Source organism: Sus scrofa, chromosome 14 (assembly GCF_000003025.6).
Source record: "Sus scrofa isolate TJ Tabasco breed Duroc chromosome 14, Sscrofa11.1, whole genome shotgun sequence".
NCBI classification, from domain to species: domain Eukaryota; kingdom Metazoa; phylum Chordata; class Mammalia; order Artiodactyla; family Suidae; genus Sus; species Sus scrofa.
Window position 1 is genome coordinate 81,586,388 of NC_010456.5, and position 26,040 is coordinate 81,612,427.

The window sequence follows — 26,040 nt, forward strand, 5'->3', positions numbered from 1 at the left end:
TCCTGAAAGGAAGCTCCCAGGAGCCAGTACGTGGCTTCCTCTCACACCCCAGGACTTGACAAATGCTGGGTGCACCTTGAGAGACACAACAGCACTCAGGCCCAGCCTAGGAGGCTGAGGTGGCCCCAGGTCTCTGGGAGCAGACTACATGCAGGAAAAGTGGAAGGGCAGCTGGGGCATGGGGCCATGTGGCTTCCTGGGGCTTTTTCTCCGGGGGGACAGGTTGAGGAGGTGAGAGCTGGGCATTTCCAGGGCAGTGGATATGGGGGCACATTCTGGGGGAAGGGAGTACATAGCCCTCCTGTGCCTTCCCCCCACATTAGAGGCTCAAGGAAACTCCGAGTAACCTTGAAGCCAACAGCCCCCTGCCTCCCCTGGGCCCCGAGAGCTCGTGGCCTGGCCCTGGGCTCAGGGCTCCCTCACTGCTGCTGAGAGGAGCTTGTGGCTTCAACCCTCCCGTGTGTCTGCTTTTCATGTGCCAACGTCAAGCCCCCAAAGGGCCTGGGCAGTCCTGGGGAGGCCCTGGAGGGAGCCATACCAAGCCCTCCACCCCCACCTTACTGGACAAAGGGCAGCCTTACCCCTGCGTCTCTAATGACTTCTGGGTGCCCCCGTCCCGCCCCAGGGGGGCAGCCCAGCCCATGGAGGAAGGCACCCAGAGGTCAGTGTCAGGACAGGAGAAGGGGCAAGGGCCAAGCACAGGTCCTGGCTCCTCCCATCCAGGCCACTCTGACCCTTGCACCAGGCATGGGTCCTCCACTCTCTGACATGGCCTTGCCCCCAGGTGCCGGTGAGCAGCAGACAGGCCTGGTAAGGAAGAGGGATCATCCCCACCCAGCTGCCCTCCTGACCCCACCCCACCCGCACCCCCTGTGAGCCGAGCCCCCACAGCCTACCTGCCCGGCATTAAGCCTCCCAGCATCGGGCCTGTCAGGGGCGGATAATCCTCTCAGAGCTTTGCATGGTGTTGTACCTTCTCCAAGAAATGCGTTTGATGACCTGGATAAGATCTTTTTCCTCGGGTTACAACCTCCTCGCCTCCTCGATGGCGATTTCCTCCCAGGCTGTGGCTTCCTGATGGCCCCTCCTCTCCTGGGAGTGTGGGGTGTTCCCCGTGGAGCCCTGAGGGCCCCTGCCCAGATAGCGGGCTCAAGACAGGCCTGCCACACAGAGGCTGGGTTCCCCCGATGCCTCCCTGGTCTTAGACATCTGTTACCTGAAGCCTTGCTGGCACCCACCCCACCCCACCCCCGGGTGACCTGGAGCTTGTGACTCCCCTCTGCCACTTGAGTCGCCTCTTCTATAAAATCCCCCTGCCCTCACCCACACCTCACAGGCCTGTTATAATAGCGGGAGTCCCGGAGCAGGCATCCTGCTGAGACACTAACCACTAACCCGTGCCCTCCTGACATACCTGCTTAGTCAGACACACGCCTGTGCCCCCTCTGGGTCCACCGTGCCGTAAGCTCCAGCCTTCAGTTTGCCCTGGAATGTGTTATTTCTTCACGTTTGACACTATAGCTCATTCAGGTTTGCATGCTCCACATCCACGGGCAAAAGGCACATATTAATGTGTTTCGAGTGAGTGAATGAACAAATGAAGAGCTGGGCTTCGGGTGGGGCACTGTGAGGAAAGTGGAAGAACAGGGTCCTTGCCCTTTGGGAGCTTAAAGTCCCCAAAGGAAGATGGCAGCGCTGGCAGGCACCGGGTGTGCAGGGCCATGTGTGAAGTGGAAGTGTGCCTGTTTCGGGAGGGGGCAGGGAGAGTGCAGAAAAATATAAGATGGAACATTGGGAAATGTTACCTGGGGTTTGCATCTGCGTACATACATCGTGGATGGACATACGTGTGTCCGTGTGGACGTGGAGGGGAGGCTCACACGTTGAATGATTGTTGGATGTGTGTACATGATATTCTCGTGGGTTTGTTCGATTTGTGAACACGGGGGATGTTGGGAGTATCTGTGACATGGAGGGGCACCTTGAGAGCCAGACGGTGTCTGTGTGCAAGGATTAACATGTCCTGATCCCTTTGGGGCATGCAAGCGCCTGCACCCTCCCTCTCCACCATGCTTGGCAGTGTCAAGGAGAGGGAAGGCCAGCCTGTGTGCGGTTGTGTGACCCCTGGCAAGTTACTGAAGCCCTGAGATGTCTCAGCCCCCACAGAAACAGATAGTAGTAACCTCAGTGGCTCTGAGGACCTACCGAGTCCATGTGCCTGGCACAAAGGATGCATTTTATAAATGTTAGTTGTTAGCATCATGCTTGGGTAGGAGGGCTGGTCCCCCAGCCGGCCTGGGGGCCCAGGATAAAGGCAGTCACTGCACCTGGCCATGTCCTTCCGCTTCTGCAGTGCAGACACACCCTTAGCGCACTCAGACCAGAGGGCAGACGTGGAGCTCTGAGAGGGAACTGGCTCTGAGCCGCTAGGCATGTTCCTCCTCCCTCGAGAAGGCCAAGGGCATCTGGCCCAGCAGCCCTTCTCGCTGCACCACTCCAGGGACTGGGGGAGGGGCCTGGGAAGGCTCGCAAGCGCTGACCCCAGAAGGCCCTTCCCATCCTCGGGAAGATGACTCTGGGCCCTTCCAGACCTTCAGGAAAGGGCGTTTTGTGGCTTCCCAGGGAAATCAGCCCTGGCTCTTCAGAACTTCCTTTCTGCCTGTGGCAGGAATGGCAGAATTCTGTGAATATACTCAGAGCTTCCTGAGAGAGACTTTAGGGGGTCCGTGTTTCAGAGCACTGTAGAGCCAAGAGACCACCGGGGAGTTCCCGTTATGGCTCAGTGGTTAACAAATCCAGCTAGGAACCGTGAGGTTGCAGGTTCAATCCCTGGCCTCACTCAGTGGGTTAAGGGTCCAGTGTTGCCGTGAGCTGTGGTGTCGGTCACATACGCGGCTCAGATCCCACGTGGCTATGGCTGTGACGTAGGCCGGTGGCTATAGCTCCAATTAGACCCCTAGCCAGGGAACCTCCATATACCTCTGGTGCGGCCCTAAAAAGACAGAAAGACAAAGAGAGAGAGAGATCACTGGGAAGTCACTCGCCTCTCAGGAGTGACTTTCCCCATCTGAAAAATGGGGTGGTTGATTCCCGACCTACTTAGCACTGGGATTAAAGTCCAGACTGGGTTTCTGAGCCCTCACGGCCCTGTCTCCTGGGCACAGAGCCTGGGCAAGGAGCACCTCCCTCAGTCAGCCTGGCCCCCTCTCAAGCTGGCCCTGGCCCCTTCCTGCTGATCCTCTGCCTCCTGTCACAGCTGTGCGAGCTCACCTGGACCGCTGTTCCCCTTTGGGGGTTTGGATGGGAAGGAGGACACCCTGGCCAGGTGGTCTTACCTTACTCTCTTGACCCAGGGTCCTGTTTACTAAGTACACAGAGGTCAGAGGTTGGCTCAGGTTTACAAGGTGGAACAGGGAGCAAAAATAGCTGATGTTTCTAAAGCACTTTAAGGTCCAGAAAGGTGCTTTCACGTGTGTGATACCATCCCTCCCCTGGGAGGGCGGGGGTAGAGTTGCCACTAACATTGGACAGACAGGGGGCTGAGGGTAGATGGGGGTTGTCAGGGTGGAGTTGAGGCTCCAACTCTGGCTTACCACCTTCAGATTCAAGTTTTTGGTGCCCACCAGAGACCCTCCCCTCCATTTCACTGGCACTGCCTGAGCGAGTGTGGGGTTCAGACCACAGGATCCAGGGCTTGGTTAGGGGCTCCTGCTATGAGACCATGACCCTAAAAGGTAATCCACCTTCTGATCGCCCAGCATGCCCTGTGTGGACGTGCAAGCCTGGGCGTGCACCCGCACTCGCGCTCACACACACATGCACACACACGCACAAACTCCCCGCCCTTGCGGGGGCAGGGGGCCCCTCTCCATTTAGACAACTTCATTGTAGCTTAAATTCTCATTTTAGCCAACTTTGTTTTTAATGTTGAACAACTATCACTTGTTTGTATATACTTCAGAAGCAAAGTCCCTCCGGAGAAGCAGTCTGTTTTCTTAAGCTGAATCCTGGAAGTCCAATTAGGAGCAATTGTTCCACTTCTAAGGTTTTCCAGCAGCTGCCTGGCATGCCCCGCTGAGCCCCTAATTAGGCAGCCAGAGCGCCCCAGCTCAGGGCCCAGCCCGGCTGAGGGTGCCTGTTTGAGGGCCAGGCCAGGGTAAGTTCAGGGCCTGAGCTCAAGCCGAGGAGGTCCTGCTCCATTCGAGACGGGGTCCTCTGCTCCACTCGAAGAGGACCGAACTTACCATCCTGCATTCCAGGGCCCCGGCTGCCTCTGAGGGACAACATGCAGGGCAGGACAACAGAATCAGGGCGCGCTGGGTTTGAAGGAAGCCACCTCATTGGGTCAGGGTTGGCCTTCCTGCCCACACTGAAGCGGGTGGGAAGATTGCCAAGTTGCTCCTCTTGCTCTGGGTACTGGGAGGTCACCTGTGATAGGGCCCAGCCTGCCTGTCACCCGTTCATTGTTGTTTTACTGGGCTTATTAGAGCCAGGTCCTGCATCACAGTTAGCATGACACTCAGTAATGTGGGGTCAGCCAAGTGGGGAACGGCTCCTCTGGAGAGGAGAAGGCAGAACCACAAAACACAGAGGGCCGTTCAGGCAGGTAGAGGGGGCAGGAGCGGCCAGGAAAGCCGGCAGAGGTGAAGGGGCGTCAGGCCTGAGGGCTTTGGAATCCAAACACCTAATATTTTTGGCCATAGTCATGTTTTCAGTACATTGCCCAATGGTCTCCATGCACTTTTGCTGGGGGAGAAGGGCATGTAGTTGAAAATAAACATGCCTGCAGCCATACTCAGCCTGCAGCCGAGGGGTTTGTCAGAACTGCACACACAGCTGGTGCCTGCTCCCTCCCTGCGGGGCCTTGGCCTCCAGCCTAGGCTGGCTCAGCCCCATGGTGCCATGGAGTGCCCATGACTGCCAGGGGTGGCGCTGCCCCTTGCCCAGCCTGGGCCTGTTCCCTGCAGCCTCTGGGAGGTTCGGGTTTCTGCCTGCCAGGTGTGCAGCTCCCACCTTTCTTTGCAACACAGCTCGTAATGCTGCCCTGCTCCTGCCACCTGAGCCCCCCAGGTGCCATCTGCCACCCTGTTTCTAGGCGGCAGGTAGGCAGCTGTGGGGTAGGGGCAAGGAAAGCACAGGCAAATCCCAGATGGGACAGGTAGGGGGCTCCAGCCCTGAGGGACAGGTAGTGCCTGGCCTGCCACCTGGCACCTGGGTGTCCCCACCTCCCCAGGAAAGAATGGGTGAGAGCAGATCTGGTAAAGTGTGGGCATGTGTAAGGGGGGGTCCTCCTTGCTCAGCATATCTGCACGTGTGAGCAGTACGGTCTGTCTGCCATCTCTGTGTGTATCCCAACATCTGACCGTCTCTTTCACGAGCCTGGACATTCCCCGGGGCATCGCTATCCACCTCCCTGTGTCTCTACCCACCTGTGTCTCTGTGCCTCTCTGCCTGCACCTTCCACATCTCTCTCGCTGTCTCTGCATCTCTGTGTCCCTCCCTGTCTCTCTCAGTTCTGAGCTGGTGAGGGTGCCTTTGCCATCAGAGCCACCTCCCCCCATATGGGGTTGCTCTGCTTAATTTCATTTTCCCGGGGCTCTAACTCACAGAAATAAACCCTCCCTCCCCACCCCTGTACTTTTTTGATTTAACAAGCCTGCTGGAAAACAATAGTGATTTCCGCATCGATCATAAACAGAAGTGATTACCATACAATTACAGCCTGAACCATCAGCCTCGATGCAATCACTGAGACGCATTGTAAATAGGAAGACAATTGCCTGCAGAATTACCCCCAAATTGGTTTAAGTGGCAACAAAAGAGTGTTGGCATTTTGGGGGGTGGGGGGAATGCTGGTGGTCCTGGCAGCAGAGGGTCCCCACTGGCGTCTTCCTTGCCTTTGTGGAGGTGGCTTGCTAGGGAGAGCTGCCTGCCACTTTCCCCCACCTCATTCTTTTTCCTTCAGTTATTACTCCTTGCCCATCTTGGCACCGTTTGTTATAAACTCATTTATACTAATGTGTGAGTGGCTGAGTATACTTTCAACCGGGACAGCAGAGAGGGTGTTCCAGGGAGGCCCCTTCTCATCTCTGCCTCTTCCAGGTCACTTCATCCCGCTAGGCTCTTCTTCTGGCCTGGCTCCCACCCTGCAGCTTTCCCATCCCATCTCCCAACCTGGTGGTGGTCTCCCACCAGGAGCCTCCTGCCTTCGGTCCAGGGCAGCCCTCCCCGCTACAGCTGCAGTGTGTCTCCCACATCTTTCCCAGCCTCCCAGGCCAGCTGGAAGCCCCCGTGCCTGGCCCAGTGAGCAAGGGCAGACCACTCCTGGGAACCTGCCAGCCACCCTTGCCGCAAGTTCCGAGCAGGGCTCACAAAGCAGGCCTCCGTTGACCTGGATCTGCCCCTTTCCAGCCTCTGGCTTTATGAACAGCAGGCCGTCTCTTGAATGTCTGGAGCTGGGACTCCTGAGTGCCAGCTGTTTCTGCAGGGGGTTGTCTTTGGCCGCGGAGGCGATTTCTTTCCAGGGTCGGGCTGCTCTGAAGTTACCGGGAAAGCTTGCCCACTGGCACACTTAGATTCTATCAGATTTGTCCAAATCCAGGTTAGAAGTGCTTTTGCATGTTCCATCTGATCCTCACAGAAGGATTAGCGTGTGCTGCTGATTTTATTCTCATTTTTGATGGAGGCGTGATGCAGCTGGCACCAGCTCACACAGCCTGCCAGTGAGGGGCGGGGTCTCGAGGCCCCTGCTGGAATGCGTGTTTCTAGACTCTGTCTCTCTAGCCTTTCCGGATACAGGATGCAGGCTGAGGGCTCTCACCTAGTCTCTGACCTGCCCCGAGAGCTTGAACCATACCGGTGATCTGAACAGGTCCCAGCGCGTCAACACTTATAGGTGCTGAGTTCGGCCCACACATTCATTGGCGCCTCTCATTCCCACCCCAGCCCTCTAAGGGACAATCAGGTCCTCATCGAGGGAACTCACTTAGGGCTCAGGTTTCTAATACAGAAGCCGGTTTGAACCCATGTCTGCCAGCCTTCCCGCCTATGCTAACTGGCATCCTATAAAGTAGAAGGAGGCCTGTGGTCCCTGGGCTCTAGGTGATCCACATGTCACAAAGGCTGCCTGTCTGGTTGTCTCTGCCAAAGCCTCAGGGTGGGGCCGCATCTAGAGTTGGTATATTTAGACCCCGAAGTTCTGTCAGCTGCCCCATCTCTGCCCTGCGAAGGGCCTCAGTGCCGCCTTAGTCCTGGCCAGAGGGACTGGGGCAAGCTAGGCAGGGCCTGGCTTGGGGGTGACACTGGGGATGACCATGGAGTGTTCCTGTGTGCCCAGCATCCACCTCCTTGGCACTGCATTGAGATAAAACCAATCCAGAGGAGAAGCTGGCCAAAGTAGCCTCCACACACTGTGCTCAGTGCTCAGGGGAGAAGCTGCTGCCTCCTGCCTGCCCTGCCCACCTGCCTCACATGCCCCATCCTTGACCTTTGCTCCTGCTGTGCTTCTCCTGGGTAGCCAGGTGTTCAGTGGGAGGATAGGAGGTTCAGAGCCACAAAGACCTGGCCTCATGTTCTGCCTCTGCCACCTTATGGTCTTGCCATCCTTTCCTCTGAGTCTCGCTTCTTCTTTGCAATGGGAGTCTGCCTGCCCTGCTGGACGGGTGAGACAGCAGAGGTGACCATGTTATCAGATAACAGCTACTGTTACCCTTGGCCTCAGAATCCAGCCCTCCTTCAAGAAGGAGGGGGCCCAGCCTTCGGTGAACATTTGTCATGTGCAAAGCTTCCCGCTGGACATTTTAAGGCTGCCTGGTTGACCCTTTGCTACAACCCTGGAAAGGCAGCAACCACTCTATTGCTGAGCCCCGTGTGGCCAGTCACACTTAAATTTAATGAAGTAACATTCAGTACAACGTAAAACTCAGCTCCTTGGGCACAGCAGCCACGTGTCAAATGCTCAGTAGCCACGTGTGGCCCATGGCCCCTGTTTTGGGCAACGTGGATACAGAACATGTCCATCACTGCAGGAGTTCTGTTGGACAGGCTGCCCAGTGTTACCATCCCCTCTCATGGGTGTGAAGTCATGGACTAGATCAGTGACATGTCACACTCAGGTCCCAGCTGGAGGAGCAGGAGCAGGGATGCAAGCCCAGCCCCCTCAGCAGTATGACACACGGAGCTCTGCTTTGTTACCAGATCCCATTCCTCCTCACACACCCTCCATGGGCCCCTCAAGGGCAAGAACCATGTTTGCTCTGCACCCCAGTGCCTAGCTCAAGACCTACCCCAGGGTGGACATTTGGGGCAGTGTTTGCCGGGAGGGTGATGGAATGAATGACTGAGCGAGCACCGCCTGCTGGAACTTGGGGACACACTTCACTCCCCTCCTGCAGGAGGATGTGCAGAGCCAGCTGCTGAGGAGTGATGGATGGCCCCTCTCCCGAGATAAATGTGGCAGTCAAGGTAATCGGATTGTGTGTGACGGTCTCATTTGTAGGCGAGGGTAGGAAGCGCCCAGCCATGCCTCGCCCCAGCCGCCCATATTAGTTTAATCAAATGCCCAGTATCTAAATGACTGGGCCCCAGTGATGGATGATGTGAGCTTTCTTAAATGCTGTTGCCCTGTCAAGCCCAGCTTCTCAAGGCCCTGCCAGGCTCCTGGGCTCCCTCATTTGTTTTTTTCTTGCTTGGTTATCTCTGCAGGGGGGCAAAGAAGGGGGTGCTGGGGCTCTTCTGTCTCTCTTAAGTCTGGTTTTTCATGGAGGAGGAGGAAGAGGCCAGAGCCGGGGGAGAAGTGAGATGGAGTCACCTTCCGCCGTATCTGAGGAGCCTTCCTGGGTGGCTGCAGGCAGTCTGGAGGAGCCTGACTCCCCAGAGCCCTTTAACCTGGGCCTCACCAGGCACTGTGTGACTTCTGTCTCGTGCAGATTCTCCCCTACCCTGTGCTTGCCTTTGCACTCCGGGATATATCAGAAGTTCTTCACTTTAATGTTGGGAGATTCTTACCTTTCCCTTATGGTTCATGGTTGTTGTGTCCTCTTTGAGAATCTTCTCCAATCCCAAGGTCATGGAGATATTCTCCTCTATCATCTTGTAGACAGTGTATTCGTTTGCCCTTTTTTTGGTCTGTGGTGTGAGGGAGGGATCAAGTTTCCGGTCTGGTCATTCTGAGCTCTGAGCACCTGTTGTGTGCCCCAGACCAGGCTGGGTACCCAGGAGAGATAAGAGGTAGAAAAGACACACTTCTGTCTTCTACAAATGACAGTCAGTTTGAGCTGAAATCTGTGTTCTTAAAAAGGAGGCTGAGCCCAGCATGTGTAACACGCCACCCTTGGGTCAGAATGCAATATGCCTGTACGCCCAGGGCTTCCAGTGCAATTAACTTTCGCCTGTGTGTCAGGCGTTGTTCTGGGCACTGGAGATGTGGCAGTGAATGCAGGACATGGAAACCCATGCACTGGAATAGCTTTTGCTTCAGTGCAGGGAGTGGGGTGTCAGATGAGAATAAGCTAAGAAGTAGAAGGTGATAAGTGCCATGGAGAAAGATTGAGCAGGGGAGGGTAATACTCCCTAGACAGTGAGGGTGGTGTTGCCATCTACAAACTAGAAGGTCAGGGAAGCCCTCGCTGAGTAAGCTGGTAGGGGCTGAACCACATCCGTGTCCAGGGCAGGAACCTTCCAGGCAGCTGTTGCAAAGAGAGTGACAGATGTAAATGATGGGAATAACTTAGGAAGGCACACTTCTGGTGGGAGGAACTAAGCAACAAGACTGGGGAGGGGAGACTGCGTTTTGCAGGACCTGCTTTTTCCCTACTTCAGTGTATTTCTAATCACACGCATCCATTACTTCTTCAAAAATTACCATTGAGGAGTTCCCGTCGTGGCGCAGAGGTTAACGAATCCGACTAGGAACCATGAGGTTGCGGGTTCGGTCCCTGCCCTTGCTCAGTGGATTAATGATCCGGCATTGCTGTGAGCTGTGGTGTCGGTTGCAGACGCGGCTCGGATCCTGCATTGCTGTGGCTCTGGCGTAGGCCGGAGGCTACAGCTCCGATTCGACCCCTAGCCTGGGAACCTCTATATGCCGCGGGAGCGGCCCTAGAAGTGGCAAAGGGACAAAAAAATAAAATAAAATAAAATAAATAAAAAATTACCATTGAAAAGTTAAGAAGGGGCGTTCCTGTCATGGTGCCACAGAAGCAAATCCGACTAGGAACCATGAGGTTGCAGGTTCGATCCCTGACCTCACTCGGTGGGTTAAGGATCGGCATTGCCGTGAGCTCTGATGTAGGTCGCAGATGCGGCTCAGATCTGGCGTTGTGGGGGCTGTGGTGTAGACCAGCAGCAACAGCTCCGATTGGCCCCCTAGCCTGGGAACCTCCAAATGCCATGGGTGTGACCCTAAAAATATAATAAAAAAGGAAGGGTGCATGGGAAAATGTAACAATGAGGTGGAACCATCAGATGTAATAGAAAAACTGTGGGTTTGGAGGCTTGCAAATGTGAGCCCTAATCCCTGTCCTGGCTTTTATCTGAAATGTTAGCTTTCTGAGGAGACTGTTTGTTTGTGCATTCACTTAGGTGAACAAAAAATCATTTTATTAATGGAAAATAAGTAGCTCCCACTCTGTTGATTGTCTTGGCTGGTTGTCATGGGGCAGTTTCCTTACCCTCTCTGAGCTCCAGTGTCCTCCTGGAAAATGGAAGTACTGATCCTGCCATCACAGGATTGTTAGGAAAATGAACAGAGAAAAGGTGCGTGTTAAGTTTTCTGCCTGGCCTGAAGGTGACCTCCCCGAGGGTGTCCCTAAGTGACCTGACCCTCCGCAAGGCAGAGAAAGAGAATCTGTCCCTGTCCTCAGATGTTCCCAGGGCTTGGGACCCCAGGAACAGCCAGGTCTGGATTCCAGCTCCCTGAGAGGTAGATGGATTTCCTCTGGCCCCCTAGGCTGACAGCCATCCACGACCCTGTGGCCTGCTGGGTGGTGACTTGTGGGACCGGCAGGCCCTTCAGAGCGCCCCCTCAGGCCCCAGCCTGCCCAACTGGTACCCGCTGGTCTGGGACCAGCTGGTCATCACCAGCTGGTCACCTGGTTCTGACGCCCCTCCCTGCCCTGGTGTCGCCTCTCTGGGTGCTCTGTGAATTTTTCATGGCCTCCCTCCGAGGCAGCAGGTAGAGAGCTGTTTCCTGCAAGGAGAGAGCAGGCGCCGGAGCGGGGAGGAGGCAGGGAGAGCTGCATGGTGATTAAACACTGCAGAGGCCTCGACAAATGACAGCTCCCTCCCCCAGCAGCTCTGGAAGAGAGAGAGCTGGCCTGAACTGTGGTGGCCCAGGCTGCTGTCTGTCCCCTCCTGCCTACTTGGAGCTGCCCTGGGGCTGCTTCCATGAGTCACAGTGATGACTTTAGGGCCCGGCTCAGGCCTTAGGGCCACTGTGAGGTAGGCCCCGAGGCAGAGGGGGCTCAGGACTGCACAGCTAACACACTGGCAAGTGGTGGGACTGGAAATGGTTATGGACCGGCAACAATAGTTACCTCTAAGAGTGTAAGGCTCAAATGGGACAGTGCTCAGAACAGCGCCCAGCCTGAAGCAACGTCTCAATCAGCAGGAGCCACTGTCAGGGTTACACCTTTAGAGCAGCTGGGTGAGATAGATTTGCATGCCAGTGCAGAAACTGAGGACACACACCTGCCAGGGTCTTGCTCAAGACGCTGTAGTGCACATAGTAGATCAAACCTAGGTTCACCCACTTCTGGCTCCCTGCCCAGTGTTCTCTCTCCTGGACCACTGCCAGGACAAGAGTCCGGGGTCCAACCTCTAGAACCCTGAACACAAAGGTTGGGGAAGTTCAACGGTGGTGTCGGAGGCCATCTGTCAGGCACACGGTTCTTGCCAGAGAACTTGTAGGGGGAGGGGAATAATGTGTTCCCCCCACTCCACCCCCGCATTCATGCAGCAAACAGTAGCTCAACTTGACCCCCTCCATCATTCTCAAAGTGGGGTCGTTCTCAAAGTGGGGTCCCCGCACATCAGCATCACCAGGAATTGGTTAGAAATGCAAATTCTTAAAATTCCACCTTAGACCCACTGAGTGAGAAACCCCACTGAAAGTGAGGCCCAGCACTCTGGGCTTGAACAAGCCTTCCAGATGCTTCTGATGCACAAGTAAGATCAAGAACCCCTGGCCTGGAAACTCAGGTGCTTCACTTCTGCCCGGGCATCTCCCCATCCAGGCCGCAGTCACCCAGACATCACCCAGGTGTGTTATACTCTGAGTAACAGGTGCAGCCAGGAAGCACTAGATGTAAATGGAATTCTTATAAACGATTCTTATTTTCATTGCAATAAGGCAGCTGGATATTTAAAGAAACCTCACGGAGAATCATTTCATCACGCAAAGGAGCTTCTGCAAAGAGAAAACTCCTCTCTCATTTCCTTCCCCCTCCTCAAAGTGTTTCTATAAATTCAGCCTCTATGTCAGGTTTTCTTTGAGTGGTGTCTATCTATACATAAATAAAACAAGTAGATAGTGTGCTAAAAGAATGGCAGATAGCCTCCAAAATACATCAGGAACCCCTGTGGCTTAGAAGGAGAGCCCAATGGGACAGATCTGATGTTTGAGGCCAGTCTGATGTTTGGGGTAGATGGGTCACCCATTGGAAGGGTCGTGACAGCCAGGCGTGAGTGGTTACCAGGGCTCCGTCAAACATCCACACTCAGGGATTCTCAGAAAAGAAGTGGAGTGACCAATTTGAAAGTCAAGACATAGAAACATGAAATGTGCGGGCATTCTGCTGCCCTTGCTGGCTAAGCGGATAAGAGAGAAAACCCTGCAACACAGTTCTGGATGGGAACCCACTGGAAGGTTGTCATCTCTCACAATGCAGGGTCAGGAAGGAGCATCTAAATCTGCCACTGAATGCCCCCCGTGGGACGAGGTCAAATGCCCCTGACCTAAAAGACCTGCCTCATTTGCAGAGTGGCTGGAGCTGGAGCAGAGTCCTGCCTCCGCCTCTCAGCCACCTGCCCAGTGCTCAGGCTTCCCCTTCACCAACCCAGAGCAGGGAGGAAGCAATCGCCCTCTATGTTTCTTGCACCAGGAACCTGAGATTCTGGGAGGTTAAGCTGGTCCCTCAGCAGGGGGAGGCAGGGAAGAGGGGTGTGGAGTGGGGTCCACATGCTTGGAGGCAGGAGAGCTGGGGGTCTGGGCAGCAGGTTTTTCCTGAATCTGCTCTTTCTCAGAGAAAGCAAGCTGCTCTGGGATTGATCAGCACCTCTCTGAGGCTCAGACCCCAAATGGTCTACCCTGGCTTCTTGAGCCCAGGCTGGGTACAAGGAAACCACCAGTTGAGGGTCCTGGGGTTTGTCCCTGGCTCCTGCCTGCCACAGGAAGTGCCAAGGGCCTGAGATTGGTCGTGGGGGCGGGAGCAGATGGAGGGAGCACTGGGCAAGGGCTCTCAGCTTCCAGACTCGCCACCCTCTGACCTTCCACGAAGGTGCAAAGCTGTATATTTGGTCTCAGGGGGTTGATTGACTCTGAGAAGGGCCTGGCCTCACACCAACCTCTCCTTCTTCTGCTGGGAGCAGGAGGACACAGCCAATCTTAAGTACTAGCTGGGAAGCCTCAGAAAAGTAAAATACCCAGAGAAGAAACTGATTCCCGTAACCCCTCCTTACCCCTTGGGCTCCCTGAGAGTGAGAAACAGGCAGTGGTGTTCGTCTCAGGAGAAACTATTCTTGTAGATGAGAGCAGACTGTCCAGGTGGCCTGCTGGAATGAGGGTGTGGGCTCTGCGGTCCCTGGGGCCATGGTTCCTGGGCCTGTGGGCGGTCAGGTGTGGCTCCAATCTTAGCTTGCAGAGGCACAGGTAGTGTCCTCCCAGGGCTGATGGCATGGGGAGAGCATCCTCATTACCCTGGGCCTCTGGGTCTCCTCCATCCTGCTTGGGTGCTGCCTTAGAGGGGGATGGAAGTGGGGAGACTCTTCGCTGTCCACACGCGCCCCCCAACCCCAGCGGCCATCCTTGGTCCGTCCTTGGGTAGCCAAAGAGGTCTGTCCTGTCGGAACCCAGGTTCTCCCAGAATATGGGATATGGGTGCTCAGAAGCCTCCTGGCCTCAGTCTCTTGTGGGGGTGGCTCAGGGCCCCTCCCCTCTCCAGCACACTTGTTTTGCTGTTCCTGCTGCGTCATTTTCAACTGAGATGGTCTAGACCCCCACCCCCACCCCGCTGGCAGTAAATATCCCAGGTAAGATGGGAAGATCCTGCCTTGGTCCTCTCCTGCCGCAAGCTCAGGTGTGCCCTGAGCCAGGTTATCTAACGTCTCTGTGCTCACCCTTCATCTCTTAAGATGGGAGCTGTGTGACTTCCCCACCACCAGGTGGCTTAGGAGAGTCCGGGGGGGGCAACGAGTGTGCCAGCTGACCCCTCACAGGGGTGCTGTACACAGTGGCAGCTGCCTGCCAGCATCTCTGCAGACAGCAACACTTTGGCCAATACCCTGTCCAGGCCAATCCCATGGACTGGCAGGACTGAAGGGCACCCCAAGAAGAAAGGGACATTCTCTTTCCCCTCTTTTTTTTTCTTTTTTTTTTTAGGGTCGGGTGTGGGCCATATTGCACAGCGGCTTGATGTGGGATCTTAGTTCCCAGACCAGGAATTGAACCCAGGCCACAGCAGTAAAAGTGCTGAATCCTAACCACTAGACCACCAGGGAATTCCTGGGACATTCTCTTTCTGATGAAAACATCCCCTTAAGCTTGTTTTGGGTGTCTTCTTCAGGTGAATCTTAGTTATCCAGAAAGGCACAGAGGGTGGTGTGAGATGGACAGGGAATTTTCCAGGCTAAGATTTCCTAAAGTCCATGGACAGGCTCAACCTGTCTGACATCCCCTCTCGGGTCGGGTCCAAGCATCCTGCCCCGCAGGGTTGAGGGACAGCCAAACGGGTTTGGGAATCAGCCCTGCTGGTTCCAAGGTTCCCCAGAGTTCAGTTCCCAGGGTAAGTTCACAGGCTTGGAGACTCCCAGCTCCTGCCAACCCAGGCAGCCCTTGGGAAGAGGGGGTGGGAACATTGGAGTATTCCAGAAGGCATGGCCCAGAGGCCCTCTCGGCTGGCCTGGACCATAGGACCAGAGGTGGCAGGACCTGCCCAGCACGGGAAAACATGTAGGGCTGGGCGGGACAGGCCATGAGCTTCCCTGCAAATCCTGGGACTGTGCACCACCCACCTGGTCAGACACCTTGCACGTGGGGCCTGAGCCTGCACAGATGAGGGAGGCAGGCAGAGATGGAGAGAGAGACTCACTCATAGCCAAAGGGCCAGCAGTCCATCCCTGTTTGTTTTGACTTTCCTATGCATGGTGATGGAAGATGACAGAGCAGGGAGCAAAGTGTGGGAATGATCTAGAAAGGACAGAAGCTGTTGAAACTCAGGACAGTGTGCTACTGCTGCTGCTGCTAGTGCAATGATACAGCCATTTTGTAGGAGAGCGAGATTTTTCCCCAAGAAAAACACCTCCAATTTTTTTGTCCCAGGTGTCAGCTGTCAGGGCCACTAAAGTCCAATCCACAAACCCCCAGGGATGATGTTTCCTGTAACCAGGGGGAAGTTCTAACCCAGCAGCCCCAGCCTCTGTGGCTGTGCAGAGTCACACCCACTGGGCCCCGTCATCCCTGGGTCCTGTGTACACCAGCCAACCGACCTCAAGAGATCCACTCCCTGCTCTGGCTGGGTTCAAGGTTTTTGTAAACATGACACCTGGGCAAGGTGAGCAAGCGCTCTGGAGTCCCTTCTGTCTGCAGCCCACCCTGGTGGAAGGGGAGGATCCAGGATGGCAGTTTATCCCACCCCCAGCATCTATAGGATTGAGAAGGGGTCGAGGCTGGCCTCAGCCCTGAGAGACTTTGCTGTGAGGCCAGGGCTGATTTATGGGGCCAAAGACTTCAGAAAGCACAAGCACCCACGCTCTCTTTTTCATACAGCCCAGAGAGGGAAGGAAGTTGCCTGAGGTCGCACAGGAAGTTGGCAGCAGACCAGGGACAATGAGCTTGGGTGGTGCTGAATCGTGGGAGTTGGGAGTGGGTGGGAGGATATGCCTGCTTTCAATAGGTGACATCACAGACTGGTGGGGATGGAAACGGGGCTGCTGCCTGTAGCGTGACTGTGGCTGACTCACCTCTTGGGCCTCCATTTCTGCTTCACACAGCAGGGACAATCTCATTCTTGGCCAGCCCCTCTCTGAGGATTTTTGAGGCTTCAGTGAAGCAGAGGGTACCAGGTAGTTGGGAAAAAGAAAGGCCGGCCTAGGGAGTTCCCTGGTAGCTCCCTGTTAGCTTAAAGATCCAGCGTTGTCACTGCTGTGGCATGGGTTTGATCCCTGACTTGGGAACTTCTGCATGCTGCAGGCGCAGCCAAAAATTAATTGATTTATTGATGGATTGATTGATTAAAGGCCTGTCTGTGCTCCCCCATGATCCCATGAGGTCGGCCCTCCCTATCCGAAGTGGGGCATAGTCACCCCATTTCACACATGCACACCTGGCCCCAGGCTGCCCCACTGAGCCCGTGACCACATAGGGATGATGCCTGATCCCCTGAGGTCGAGCAGCCACTGCCCCTGGCCCAAGGACTCTGAGCCACTGTCCCTGGCTCTGACCCTTTGTGGTCATATTCCTGTGCCATTCCTGGGAGGGGATGAAATGACCTGAGAGCCGGGCAGGGAGGGGTACCCAGCAGTGGACGCAGAGGAAGATGGGCAGATAACTGTTCCAGGAGTAGCTCTCCTCTCAGGGGTCAGGGATCAGAGCAGGAATCCTGACCTTAGCTCCTGTCCCACCTCCTGCTGGACACACAGAAGCACGGGGACTGAGGAGGGGCGGAGGGTCTGCCTGCCACCCAGGTACTCCTGAGACAGGAGTTTGCCCAGACTGGCCGTCTGCACTGCGTTGGCCTCAGAGCTGAGCCAGAGTGAGCAGCTACTGGGGCTCAGTTTCAAGGGGCCCCCTGGGTCTGCCCAATCTAGAGTGTCTGAAAGAAAAAATACTGGGTACCAGGGAAAAACTGCCCACCCGGAGAGTGCCCGGTGTGAAGGATGTGGTGTAAGGCTGGGCCCAAGGCATATACACGTTTTTTGTGATTCTCTTGGAGATAAGTGAAAGGAATTGTATCTTATTTGAGCAATTTGAGTATGTAGATGGGGAGACAGAACAGCCTCTTCATCAATTACAACACAAATGATAGTTTATTCTTAGAGTCCTTCCTGTATGCTTGGCATCACACTAACATTTTATGTGTATTAGCTTGTTTAATCTTCATGATGGCCTAGGAGGTAGGTAATATTTATTATCCTCATTTTACCAAAGGGAAAACCAGAGCACAGAGAGGTTAAGTAACTTGCCCAAGGTCACACAGCTGCTAAATAACTGAGCTGGGACTTGAACCCAGGCAGCCTGGCTCAAGTCTGTGCCCTTGGTCACTCTGCCTTCTAGGGGTAGGAGGTAGTCAGCATTTTTGCAGCATTGGAGTTTCCAGTTGAGACTCTGGTACAAGACTTGCCATCTCTCACACATGGTATAAAGCTCGGGTCATTCCTTCATCTGAGGGCTCCTCATGCGAGGCCTGTGAGCAGAGGTTCCTCTTCTTGTCTCCCCACTTTACAGATGAGATGGACAGATCAGCCCAGGCCTGTGTCATCTCAACATCCCCCTTTGTCCTCTCCTCCCAGGCTCTCATCACTCTTCCTTTTCCCTGCACAGGTCTGGGGAGTAGAACCCTGGTCCCCAGGTGCAGGCAGAGTCTTCACTGTCTCTTATTCCCCCATCCCCACCAAGCTTCCATGGGCAGTGGTCCCAGGCAGGAACCCATGCTTTGGGAGATGAAGGAGGAAGATGAGAGGGTGTGGCCTGGGTCCAGTAGGCAGGAGGAGCAGCAGCATCTCCAGGGAGCCTTGGGTGAGATGCTCTGGGAAGGCCCTCAGTCATCCCCTGTGTGATGAACGCATCAGCATGAACACCAGAGCCCACTCATAAGCAGGGAAAAGCCAGGGCTGCATCTTGGCATCCGAGTGGATGTTGTTTCTGTCACCTGCTTACCTTTCATTCCCCATTTCAGAGTGGTCCACCATTGGGTGTGCATGTCACAAAACAGGTGTCACTTGACTTGGTTGTAGATTTTATTTGATGACAGCACCCACCTGGACACATGGAGATAGGATTCCATTCAGGGGTGATGATCCGGACTGGATCCCGCCCCCAAGGAATGGGGAGCTGCTGGCAGGTTTAAAAGCCACAGGATGCCAGGTCACAGGTATTACCCTGATCATCTGGGTCTCAGATACAGCATGCCCAGTGTCTGTTCATTTCTCCCATCTTCTGCATATTGAGTCATGTAGCTGTGATTCATTTTAATCCATTAGTTTTGTGTTGGCTGCATAGCCTGTGCTGGGTGCCAGGGTTGCAGAAATGAACCCCTTAAATCCCATTATGTGGCCCTTGGGGTTCATACTCTCACTATAGAACCCCCCAACCTTCCCTGGGGTAGCCAGGCTCTGTCACTCATTTCTGCATCCTTAGAGCATCTCCTGTCTACCAGGCCCTGTGTAGCCTCTGGGGACATGGACTGGAATGAGGTGAACAGAATACATTTGTGGGAAAATTCCTCTGGCCGCCTTGTGGAGTGTGGGTTGGCAGGAGGCAGGATTGGAGACGGAGATAAATGATAGGACGCGCTTGTCATCATTCAGGAGAGAAAGGACAAGGCTGCAGAAGGTGATTGGAACAGGCAGGAAGCAGAGGGGACAGACTGCGCAGATAATCAGGCTGCGGTGACCCATGGGTGGGGCCGGGAGGTGGCTTGAGGTCGTCCTGGGAATTCTAGGGGATATGGGAACCGGAACTCGCATGTGTCTGGAAGGAAAGGAGGGGGAGGAGGAGGAGCCCAGCATGGAAGCCTGCTTCTTCTGCCCTGACTCACCTGGCAAAGACCTTGCAGACTTCCCTGCTGAGAAGGGGGACCGCCACACTTCTGCTGCCACATCAGAGGGTCTTATATCCATATAGTAAGCTGACAGTATGGAAGCATTTGAAAATGTGTCATTAGTGTGTTTCATTGAACAGTGAACCCCACTTGCGTGCTCCCAGGGGCTCTTTCTGCCTGCTTCTTCCTCTCTGCCACCTGAAAGCAGGGTTCGAGAGGCTGCTGCCTGGAAGGCACGCCTCCTGGGCACCCCTGAGTCCTGCCCCATCCCTGGGTCTCAGAAGCCCTTCCCCCGCCACTTCCCTCCCCATACACACACTCACTCACACTCACGCGCTCCGAGTTCCTCTGTTCTCTAGCAGCCTTTTAGCTGCTAAGATGCTCTTTGATACCTAACACGCCTTTGTTTCATTTTGCGTGTAGCTTCCCCAGGCTGCAGCGAGTTTGATAATTCTCCAGCTTGGCCCTCACATCCAGGTCTCCATACCCTCCTCCCCAGATGGCCTTTCATCCTCTCGCACCAGCCATGGCTGCTCCCATCCCTTCCTGAGTCCCAGACCTTCCCCAAATGATTAGCAGCCCTCTCACTGTCTGAATATCCCTCTGCCCGCCTTCATAGGGAACGAATGCTTTTTTTTTTTTTTTTTTTTTTTGTGGCCACATGGCTGCCTCTGGTTTCTGGCTCCTTTTCAAGCCTGCGTCCTGCCTGGCAAGGGGCAGCTTTTTGCATATGCCCAGGCCAGCTCATCTTCCCCTTTGATGCTCCGACTCCCAGACCCCAGCCTCTGCCTCCCTTCCACCCCCAAGTGGCTCATTGTCTGTAGTTGCCCGGCTGGTCTGGAGAACACAGCGCCATCCTCCCTCCCTACCTGGAGCCCAGGCAGTTCTTAGCTGCAGCCACACAGCCTCTTCCTTCTGCCGAGTATGTATCTCTTGGGTAAGATGAGCAGTCCTGCACTGGTTCATCTGGTCAGCTTGTCCTCCACATCCCTTCTGCCAGGAGCTGCAGGTAGAGGCAGATGCAGGGCCTGTCACGTTTTGGGGAGGGCACATCTGGGACAAGCCAGGACGAAGATGCCCCAGGGCTCCACTCCAGACCTGCCCTCATTCCTGCATTTGGTTTCCTTTTTCTTGTCCCTAAAGGATACTGTGGTGGCTGCCAGCTGTAGGGGGAGCATCCAGGGAGCGCTTGGGGACCAAATGTTGGGAACTTGCTTTCCCTCGGTGCCTTCCCTCAGACCCTCATCCTGTGTCCCTCCTGATTCTCAGACCCTGTGTTCATTGTCATTTCTCTTCCAGAGAAATCTGTGCTGCCTTACCGTAGAGGCCTCTGGTGCAGGGGCCCATAGGCACATCTGGATCTCGTTAATAGATGTCCCCTTTTGTCACTCACATGCGCATCACTATTTGATGTATTACTTGAAAGGAGAAACATACCACCAACCACACCATGGTCTGGCATCGACTGTAAGACACATGCTGCTGGCAAATGACATAGCTGTTTAAGTCCGTGGAACCCTGGCATCCCTTGCAATGCCCTGGATAAGCTGCCAAGATGAGTGCAGGCAATGGGAGCATGAGAGGTCAGCCTGTCCACCTGTCGTGTCTTCTCCCTTCCTCTGACCCCTCAGGGCTACTTCCATGTGGTCAGAAGTGGACAGAGACTCCAAAGCCTGTCCTGTTGGTCACTTACCCAACAACCAAGGTCAATAATACCAGTTGTCATTGTAGCAAACACTCACATAGCCTACTGGGTGCCTGATGCTGGTCCTAAACTTCATGGCAATAACTCGGCGCATCCTTACAGCTGTTCTATGGGATGGGGAGATGAATTACTTCCACCCCATTTTAGAGATAAGGAAACTAAGGCACAGGGGTTCAGGCGATTGACTCAAGGTGTCCCATGGATGGGTAGAGACCATGGATTGGAGAGTCCATGCCTCACCACCTCACCAGCTCTCCAGGTGCTGTGTGATGCAGAGGTTGGGTACCATTGAGGAGTCACTTTTTCTGGGACTGCTCTGAATTACAGGGTCCTTTGGGCCTCTGTCCCTTTTGGCTTCTGCTTGGAAGCCCATGCTGTTGACCGACAGCACTAATTTATGGCTCATGTCCACTCTAGGTCGGGCAGCTCCTATTAAGCCCATTTCAAAGATGGGGTTACTGAGCTCCCAGCATTGAAGCAGCCTGTGTGAACTCTCCCAGCTAGAGAGCATCAGAGCGCAATTCAAGCCCCACCCATGGAACTCCAGAGCCAGGGTACTTAGTCCCCACTGTCCACAGCCTGCTCGCCATTTTGTCCCCTCTCTCACCTCTCCTGGGGTGGTGAAGGCACTGGTCTCACCCAATCAGAGAGGAACACTTGGCTCAGCTGTGTAAAAACAGCTCAGATCCAGGCACACACACACCCAGACACCCACCCCACTAGGCTGTTTTCTGTCCTGTGTAGTCTCCTACCTGCTTCTCTCTGTCAGCCCTCCTGGATCTCTGATTCTTTGGCTGCAAATTCCCACGTGTTTTCAGTAACCGGCCTTTGCCTGGGAACAGCCTGTCTTGGTTCCACCATGATGAGAGCCCACTCTGTGTCCACTGGTTTGCACCATGATGTGTTTGCCAGCGTGGCCTCTATGCTAGCTGGCTGCTCAGGCCAAGGGGGTGATGGGTGGTGCCTCCCTCGCTCCCCATCCTTTCCCTCTTAGCTGTAGGAACGTGGCTGTCCTGGCATCTGTGTTGTGTTGTCACTGCCTAATACCCACATCACATCTGCTCACAGCATCCCAGGCCTTCCCCAGCCAGGCCCCACTACATCACCAGCCTCCCTTTATTCTCTTTACAGAAAACCCCTCCACTAGCCATAGGAAGACAAGGGCTGTCCTTGACCAAGTGGGGGGCGGGGGGGCTGTGACATTGGAGGAAAGCTCTGAACGCCCCCATGGTGCCCCATTCCCTCCCGTGGTGTGGTGGCCCCCAGGAGGAGCGCAGGCTGGGAGGGGTGGCCGTGGGCAGGGCGGGCAGCCGGCGGCACCATCTGCGGCCATCCTTTGTGCTGGCAGCCGAGCAATCCCTCCATTGCTGTGATCCGCCGGGCCTCGTGCTTGGCGTGCAAATGAGTTTCCAGATGCCCGGTGCCCCCCCGCACAAGAAGCAGTAACTAGGGGCCTGGGAGAAGAATGGAGCAATCTGGAAATTCATTTCTTTTTGTTCCAGCCTCTCTGAATAGGCTACTTCCCCTTCCAGCTGTGGCAGATGTGTGCTGGGTACCCAGTTTAGAGGCATTTTGCCACGGTTTCTGGGCAGACACACGCCAGGGTGGGTCCCCTCCTCTCTGGCACCCTCCTCCCCGTGCAGGTGGTGGCATGGTGAGGCCCACAGAGAGAGACAGGGCGCAGCTTTTAAGACACAGTTCTCTCACTGGCACCTCCACCCGGAGGGAGAAACAGGCGCCCCCTTGGGACGGGCACAGGCTGTATGTCAGCCTTGCCCCCTTGGCTGAGCATCTTTGCACACTGCACAGGCGGGACCCCTCACCACCCCGCCCCACTTCCACAAGAGCTACTGCCTTTCCTTTGCCTGCCCTTCCAGCGGACCCTTGGGAACATGGGTGCCTCCCTCCCAGCCAGCTCTCAGCAGGACTAAATGGACAGCCTTCTCCTGGTCCTTCTGGTCCTTGCCACCTGGCGAGGGACAGGAAAGAATCTGCTGCTCCCAAGATGCTGGATCCCATTCCCTCCCTCCCAATAGAGCTTAGCTGGGCCATGGGTCTCAAAGGGTCTGCAGCCCTGCCTCTCGGAACCTTGGGCTGATAGGGGAGCCTGTGCAGGATGTGGACGCTTTGAAGTGGCAGCCCTGTACAGCCACTCTGGGGCCTTGAGCATCTGGGCATCTCCCCCAGTGCCAGCTGAATGTGGTAGAGGGTGTGATTCAGATGAGGCTCAGGAAAGTTACTCATTGAATCAGGGGGGCTGGAGACCATAGTCACTTGGTTTTTGCCTTCTGAAGGGTCTCCTCCCTGACAATCTGGTCCAATTTCAGACTCCAGCATGTAGCAGGGTCGCAATCTGTGTGTCTGCCTCTCTCTGGCTGTGGTGACTGTAAACAAGTGACTTTACCTGCCTGAGCCTCAGTCTGCTGATCTGTAGAATGGGGATAATAGCTGATATCCTGGGTCACAGGGTGTATTTGAGAAAAGGACACAAAAGCATGTTGTACAGCATCTAGACAGGAGACCCTGGAAGTGGAGTAGGTCCCTCATCCAGCCAAGTTGCTGAGCAGTCCTGATTCAGAAGGCTCCTGACCCCCTGACTGGGTCAGCTCCCTCCAGCACCATCAGATCACTCTGGCTGATTAGTCATGGCAGGAGCGGAACAGTGGCCAGGCTGTGATCAACCCTTTTTGCTTCCACAGTTTCAACAGTTCCTCCTCCTGCCTTTGACTACAGCCCTGGAGGAAGACAGGACAAGAGTCACTGCCCCTCATTCCCTGCCAGCAAACTGAGGCCCAGAGAGGGTCTTTGAGCTCCTTAAGGTCACACAGCGGGTTGGTGACACCCCAGCCTGACTCCTTCCCCAACCCTCAGCTCCTGCATGCACTACAGAAGGACTGACCAGAAACACTGACCATAATGGTGATTTGGCCGCTGGTGGCCACATTGGAACAGCTCAGGATGAAAGAAGTTGCCCTCTTCCCCCAGCACCTCGTTCATCCTGGTTGCTTTTCTCTTGGTTTCTGAGGCGTCGCTAAGCCTGGATGTGGAGGGTTGTCATGTGCTCCTGTCTTTAATGCCCCTGGCAGACTCTAGCTCAACCCCCACCCCAACCCAGGGCCACCCTCTGCCCTGGAAATCCCTTGTCCTTTCAAGCATCTGTACCTGGCAGTGCAGGGACCTGTCATAGGTCTGACCAGAAGGCAGAAGGTGGGTGCACATGTGTTCAGCCAGCAGAGCACTTTTGGGGGAGGAGTCTTGGGGAGAACCCTGCAGGCACTCCTGGGATTACCAGTAGGTTCCAGGAAAGATCCGAATTTTGTTTAAACCTTGTGATTTGTCCCCACCCACGAAGAGAAGCCATGTTGAGCCACGATTGTCCAGAGTCAGAGGGGGTGGGCTTCACTGAGACATCTGGGGTGGCCACTGAGATGTCTGGGCCCACACAAGGTTCGTGCTCGGCCCCTCCCTCCATCACTGGTCTCCCCTTTGCACCTCCTCCGCAGTCCGCCTCATCATTTTGACTCTCCTCTTTGCCATCCATCGGCCCTTCTCTGATCTTCTCCTACAGCAAAAGAAGCTTTATTCCTCCTCCTTTGGGGGTGTTAGTCCCACTGTACAGCTGAGAACCCTGAGTTCTCCCAAGGAGGCTTAGTGACTCTCCTGGTGTCACACCAAAGTGAGGGCAAAGCCAGCGTCGGGAACACCCAGTCTGGGTGGGCGAGGTGACCGAGGAGCCCACTGACCGTCCTGTCCTTCCTTGTAGCCCTGCTGTCCTCCTGGTGCGAGGAGCTTGGCCGCCTGCTGCTGCTCCGACATCAGAAGAGCCGCCAGAGCGACCCCCCTGGGAAACTCCCCATGCAGCCCCCCCTCAACTCCATGAGCTCCATGAAACCCACTCTGTCGCACAGGTAAGTGGGCATGTGTCACCAGCAGTGGGACCAGGGGCTGCTTGGGTGGGTGCTGGACAGCCACCCCTTGGATCCCCACATCTCCTTGGAAATGCCCTTCAGGTAGAAGGACTGGGGTGGGGGCCTCTGAGCAGCCAGGAGGATAGTATGTTTTCTAAAATGCAGTTGTTGTGGGGTTTTTTGTTTTATTTTTTTGTTTCACTTGCTGTCCCTGCAGCATGTGGAAGTTCCCGGGCCAGAGATCAAACCCTCGCCACAGCAGTGACCCGGGCTGCTGCTGTGACAATACCAGATCCTTAACCTGCTGCACCACAAAGGGACCCCCAATGGTCGTGTTTAAATCCTTAGGAGTGAGCCCTATTTCTCCCCCATCAAAATGGAGGCTGAGAGGTCTGGTCTCACCCAACCTGGCTGCTTCGTCCCTTTGGTGGAGGGCTGGCTCTTCTTCAGGTTCTAAACCTTTGGCAGAAAGTTAGTGTTCCTGAACCAGAGCCTTCCTCTTTGCCGAGCAGGATCTTATGCAGAGCTGGAAGGGGCTCAGGAAGTTCACAAGGCTGGTGGTCCCATCCCCAGAGGGGGGTAGCCCAAGCTGTCCAGGCAGGAGCTAAGGAACACTGGGGCCTTCAGCCTAGGGTCAGGGCCACCAGAAGCCCAGCATCACAGGTGAGGCTGGGCTTGCCAGAAGCCACCAGGCCCTGAGGAACTGTCCAGTCTGCCCTGCACCAGCCTCAGAGGGAGCACGTGGTCAGGACTGGCAAATGCTCCAGTTAATTATCATGCAGGTCCCTTGCTGAGCTGGGGTGTTCTCTCCAAGCGCTCTGTGGGCTGACCCTGGAACAGCAGAGCCTGTCATGCTGTCTGCTCTCCCTGTGCGGGTCCCCGCTGATGACAGGGAGGGGATTCGCAATCAGAGCTCTGCTCTCATTACCCAAGCTGACCAAGGCACCCGCAGCCCGGCACCCACTGTAGGAGACCTGGGTCGCCCCATCAAGGCACTGCCGACAAGTCGGGTGCTGGCCATCTTCATAAATTGAATTAGAGGCAGTTGATTCATGGAGCCAGTAGGGAACTGACTTAGAGCTCCTCAGGTCCAGCATCTGCCTGGGCAGGATAGCCCCCCATATGGCTGGTTCCTGCCTTGGTCAGAAGCGCTTTGCACCATGGCAAGTCCCCTGCCCCTTCTTAAGGTCACTGCCTCATCATGCCCTCAGTCAGGACTCTGATAGTTCTGATGCTTAGAACAGCCCGTTTCTTTTGAGTGTTTCTGTTACCATTTGGGCCAGGGTAGTTTTTATGGTAGAGGACTTTGCAGGGCATGTTATGCCTTGGTCCCTGCCTACTCGATTCTTCTAGTGACCCCCAGGCATTGCTAAAAGACACTCACACCTTTGAGGGGGTAGATGTATCACCTGTGGTTAAGAGCCACTGCTCTAGAAAGGCAAAACCCTCCTCT

At 55.2% G+C, this 26,040-nt stretch overlaps 1 protein-coding gene and 1 non-coding gene across 2 annotated transcripts in view; one reads left to right on the forward strand and one right to left on the reverse strand.

Moving 5' to 3' along the window:
• The window catches only part of ZMIZ1 (zinc finger MIZ-type containing 1), a 238,742-nt gene that overhangs the window by 177,321 nt on the left and 35,381 nt on the right, over positions 1-26,040 (forward strand). Inside the window, 1 exon segment of the mRNA XM_013983374.2 lies at positions 24,443-24,587. Within this exon segment, the coding sequence (XP_013838828.2) occupies positions 24,443-24,587 (145 nt within the window).
• On the reverse strand, positions 14,644-14,715 carry TRNAK-UUU. Its single transcript has one exon. It is a non-coding gene; the product is annotated as a tRNA-Lys (tRNA).